The sequence below is a fragment of the Microtus ochrogaster genome, linkage group LG8, assembly GCF_000317375.1.
Source record: "Microtus ochrogaster isolate Prairie Vole_2 linkage group LG8, MicOch1.0, whole genome shotgun sequence".
Taxonomy (NCBI): Eukaryota; Metazoa; Chordata; class Mammalia; order Rodentia; family Cricetidae; genus Microtus; species Microtus ochrogaster.
In genome coordinates this window covers 11,695,171-11,699,873 of record NC_022033.1, presented here as the reverse complement: position 1 = coordinate 11,699,873, position 4,703 = coordinate 11,695,171, and the positions used below count along the sequence as shown (strand labels likewise).

The window sequence follows — 4,703 nt, the reverse complement described above, 5'->3', positions numbered from 1 at the left end:
CCTCAAGTGTCAGGTTAGGAGCTCACGCTGAGTTCTAGGCAGGCTTGACTCAGGGAGTCAGTCCTCAAGTGTCAGGTTAGGGGCTCATGCTGAGTTCTAGGCTTGACTCAGGGAGTCTAACATGGCACTCGCCAAAGCTCCTCTCCTTGGTCAGGAGCTTCATGCAGGCACAGAGAAACCCAATCAACTCTGGTTCTCACTGGGGCTGGGACAGCCTGGGCTGAGCAGCTGGGTCATAGGAAGGAGGAGAGGACAGGACAGGGTTTCAGTGCTCTGGAGAGTGAGTCTTGAAATCCAAGCAGATCCTTCCCTTGGGTTCTGCATCTGAGGGGGTCCTCTCTGCTGGCAGATGGCAGTGGAGGGAACACATTTGTACCTCAGTGCTTTAGAGCAGGACTCTAGAAGACCATCGCCATAATCTCCTCCTTCCTTTCTTTCCCTGGAAACACCCTGTCTGTGTTCGTGTTTGGGGTGTATGTAGGCACTGATGATGGAGCCCAGGAAGTGGTAAAGGACATCTTAGAGGATGTGGTCACATCTGCTGTGAAAGGTGAGTGGACAGCCCTGCCTTTACTCATGCCTCTTTGTGTGTGGAGCCCCTCAGGCAGCATCTGGTTCTCCTCAGTGAACTCTTGGAGTTCTTGGAAACCAAGTTGCTGTTGCCTCCCAGCCTGCACTTGACACACAGTGATTGGTTCTGTTCTATTGAGGTAAAGGAGTATTAGATGCTCTACCTGGAGACACAGGGGTCCACTCCATATGTCTTCTGCTGCAGAACTGCTAAGATGTCAAGACTGGACATTATGTGTCCAGTCCACACAGCAGTAGGTGTTAGGCACACAGGAAGGTGGTGCTCACTGGGAGCCTCCAGTGCTGTCTCTCATGGTGCACTCAGTGCTGGTCAGCTTATAGAGTTAGCCTTGATGCTGTTTCCTTTGTCTTTACTCCAAACTCAGTCAGTGGCTGCATGTGCAACACTGTTCCAGTGCCATTAATTGGACAAGAAATCTTTAAAAAAAAAATGGTAGCAGTTTGCAATCAAGAGTTTTTTTTAAATGAGAGAATAGAACACAAACAATTATGTAGTTGGATACATGAGGCACGGAAATGTTCATTCTTTTCATACAGTGTTGCAGGATTTTTATGTGTATGTGTTCAGACTGGGGCATGGTTTACATTCAATTCGTTTTTTAAAATTTATTTAATTTTAAGCACATTGGTGTGACGGTGTTAGATTCCTGATCCAAACTGAGTTACAGACAATTGTGAGCGGTATACCATGTGGCTGCTGGGAGTGTTTGAATCCGGGTCCTCTGGAAAGGCAGCCAGTGCTCCTAACCATTGAACCATCTCTCCACCTCCTACATTCAATTCTGTATGAGTGTTGTGGCCCATGCCTATACTCCACACTTGGGAGACTGAGGCAGGAGAACCCATAGTGAGTTCCAAGCTGGACTTAAGTCCAGGGCCTTACACATGCCACACTGCCACTGAGTTACATCCCAGCCTCATGTCATAGTTTGAAAGCCACCTCTCTGAGCCTTCTGTTTGTTTACTAGGATGTAGCCAAGCTCTTCCAGAGAGCCCAGAACTTACTTAGCCCTGTAGCAAGGCCCTTAAAGAGCCACAGTAGCTCCTGCCATCCATCACACAGTCCGTGTCAACCGTAGCACTGGGTCAATTACATGTCCAGTAAATATATGTTTTATAAAACTATTTCTGGCCATTGAGATCACTTGGCAGGGAAAGGCGTATCTGCCACCAATCCTGAGGACTTGCATTCAGTCCCTGAGACCCTCATGGTGGAAGGAGCACGCTACTCCCACAAGTTGTCTCTGCCCCCCCACACACACACAATAAATAGATATAATTTTAAGATATTTTCTATTTAGAAAAACATTTTGAAGCTGGGTGTGGTGGCGCACACCTTTAATCCCAGCACTCAGGAGGCAGAGGCGGGTGGATCTCTGAGTTCGAGGCCAGCTTGGTGTACAGAGTGAGTTCCAGGACAGCCAGGACTGTTACACAGAGAAACCCTGTCTTCGAAAAACAAAAAAAACAAAACAAAACAAAAAACATTTTGAAGACTGCTTGAGTTCTTCGGTGTCATGTGCATATATGAAGAGCTATGTAATAGATTCTTCCCACAGTCATTGTTTTGCTCAGGATTAGATATGTTTTCTTTAGTTGAATGATAACATTTATGTGATTTCTGTTTTTTACATGATTTCCAGGAAGCTCAGGTCTGTTTTTCCTTGTGACTAAGTTTTTTTGTTTGTTTGTTTTAAACTGTGTCTTAATTCTTGTGTTACTAACCTTAACCCTTTAAATAAAATCTTGGTTTTCATGTTTTGCTACTTCCTGTCTTTTTCAGAAGTGGATGGGTGGGCAGAACTGCTGTAGCTCACAGCTCTGCAGGTGCTGTGAGTGAACCCTTGGGGAGTTAGGCACTGCTGTGGCCCTGGCCATGAGGTTGTGGGTAAGAGTTGGGCAGGAAGCCTAAGCAGCACTGTGTTGTAGGGATTAGGGAGAGGGGGCATGCAGCACTGAGTCAGCGAGCAAATGCTGTCTGGTTCATGCAGCCTTTTGGGGTACACTCACCGGGCAATGACTTTGTACTTATGTCTTAAGAAGCAGCAGAAAAGCATGGTCTGATGGAGCCTGACCGAGTCCTGGGTACCCTAGAATGCCAGGAATACGCTGTTCACCCAGGAGTTGATGAAAACTCACAGACCAATGGCATAGCCGACGACAGGCAGTCACTGTCCTCAGCAGATAATCTGGTATGTCATTGTGCATCTCATATTCCATATCCCATATGGACACCCTTTCATTTGCACGCTTTTAGAGGTTACAGAATTAGATCTCTGTCAGAGAAATGGCTATGCGAGAGGGCCCTGCAGGTGTTTGTCGCACAGACCTGGTCTCATACTCTGTGAAGCACAGTTGCCTTTGCTAACGTTGGTTATTTGCACTGTCACTATTGAACTTTTTTCTTTGCGACCAGGTCTCACTATATAGCTAGGCTAGCCTCACACTCACAGAGATCTGTCTGTTTCTGCCTCTTTTATGAATATATATGCCTAATCCTGTGTGTGTGTGTGTGAGAGAGAGAGAGAGAGAGAGAGAGAGAGAGAGAGAGAGAGAGAGAAAGAGAGAGAGAGAGAGAGAAGCAAATGCATATGTGTACATGTGCTTGCCTATGCTTATGTGGAGCCCAGAGGTCAATGCCAGGTGTCTTTCTCTGTTGTTCTCCACCTTACTTTTTGGAAAGAAAGTCTCTGAGTCTGGAAGGCAGTGATTGGCTAGACTGGCTGGTTAGTGAGCCCAGGATCTGCCTGTTTACACTTTCCAACACCTGAGTTACAGATACCTGCTACCATACCTGACTCTCGTGAGTGCTAGGGATCTGAACTCGGGTTCTCATGCTTGTGTGCCATCTCCTCAGTGTCACTGAGTCAGGAGTTGGTAGTTCTGGGCTGAGGAATATCCCAGAGGCAGAGTGCTTGTCTAGCATGAACTAGGCTCTGGTTCAGAGTGAAATATAACTGAATTTAATTTCTAAAAAAGTGCATATACACATAACACACAGAGCAAGAGAGGAAATGTTTTAAATGAACATGCTAACACATGCCTGACAGGCCAGCATTTTGGAGGCTGAGCAGTACCGAGGTAGGAAGGGTGTGTGTGTGTGTGTGTGTGTGTGTGTGTGTGTGTGTGTGTGTGTGTACTGTTAACAACAAATGAATGATTTGAAAGCTTTATGCCTTTAGTCAACTGGTCAACTGAGAAGGTACCACTCAGATCCTACCCTCCCTCCTGTAGTCTGTTGAAAGCCATTTTCTCTTCCTGCATTAAAACTGAGTGACAGCATTTATTTGAATCCTTATATTCTGACAAGAGAACAACCCCACCCTAATAACATTATTTAAGTTTAGTTTTTCTTTTTATTTTCTTTGTTTTTTCAAGACAGTTTCTTTGTAACAGCCCTGGCTGTCCTGGAACTCACTTTGTATACCAGGCTGGCCTCAAATTCACAGAGATCTGCCCGCCTCTGCCTATACTGGCCTTAAAGGCATGTGATCCTGTAGTGTTAGGAGCGACAGGCCGCTTCCCTGCCACCCCAGCTCCCTGCTGCCTGGCTAGCTTATGCCCCGAAATAATTACACGGAACTGTATTCTTTTAAACAATGCTTGGCCCATTAGTTTTAGCCTCTTATTGGCTAATTCTCACATCTTGATTACCCCATTTCTAATAACCTGTGTAGCACCATGAGCTGGTGACTTACCAGGGAGATTCTTAACCTACCTCTGCTTCGGAGAGGAGAATCATGGCGACTCCCTGACTCGGCTTCTTTCTCCCAGCATTCTGTTCTGTCTACTCCACCTATCTAAGCTGCCGTCCTATCAAAAGGGCCAAGGCAGTTTCTTTATTAACCAATAGACATATGACCCTCCTCCATCATGATCCCCCACCCTGCTAGGTTTATTTTACTTTATTTTTTTAAGATTTAGTTATTTATTATGTACATAGTGTTCTGCCTTAATGTATGTCTGCAGGTCAGAAGAGGTCACCAGATCTCATCGTAGATGGTTGTGAGCTACCCTGTGGTTGCTGGGAATTGAACTCCGAGCCTCTGGAACTGCAACCAGTGCTCTTAACCTCTGAGCCATCTCTTCAGCCCTCTATTTGGCTTTCTTAG

At 45.9% G+C, this 4,703-nt stretch overlaps 1 protein-coding gene across 2 annotated transcripts in view; it reads left to right on the top strand.

Moving 5' to 3' along the window:
- Positions 1 to 4,703, top strand: part of Arfgef2 (ADP ribosylation factor guanine nucleotide exchange factor 2) — an 81,557-nt gene that overhangs the window by 27,044 nt on the left and 49,810 nt on the right. Inside the window, exons 7-8 of one of the 2 annotated variants that reach the window (XM_026787088.1) lie at positions 482 to 550; positions 2,635 to 2,783. In XM_026787088.1, coding sequence (XP_026642889.1) covers positions 482 to 550; positions 2,635 to 2,783 — 218 coding nt within the window. Of the gene's footprint in view, positions 1 to 481; positions 551 to 2,631; positions 2,784 to 4,703 lie in introns of both variants that reach the window. The other variant, XM_005362870.3, reaches the window with a different exon arrangement.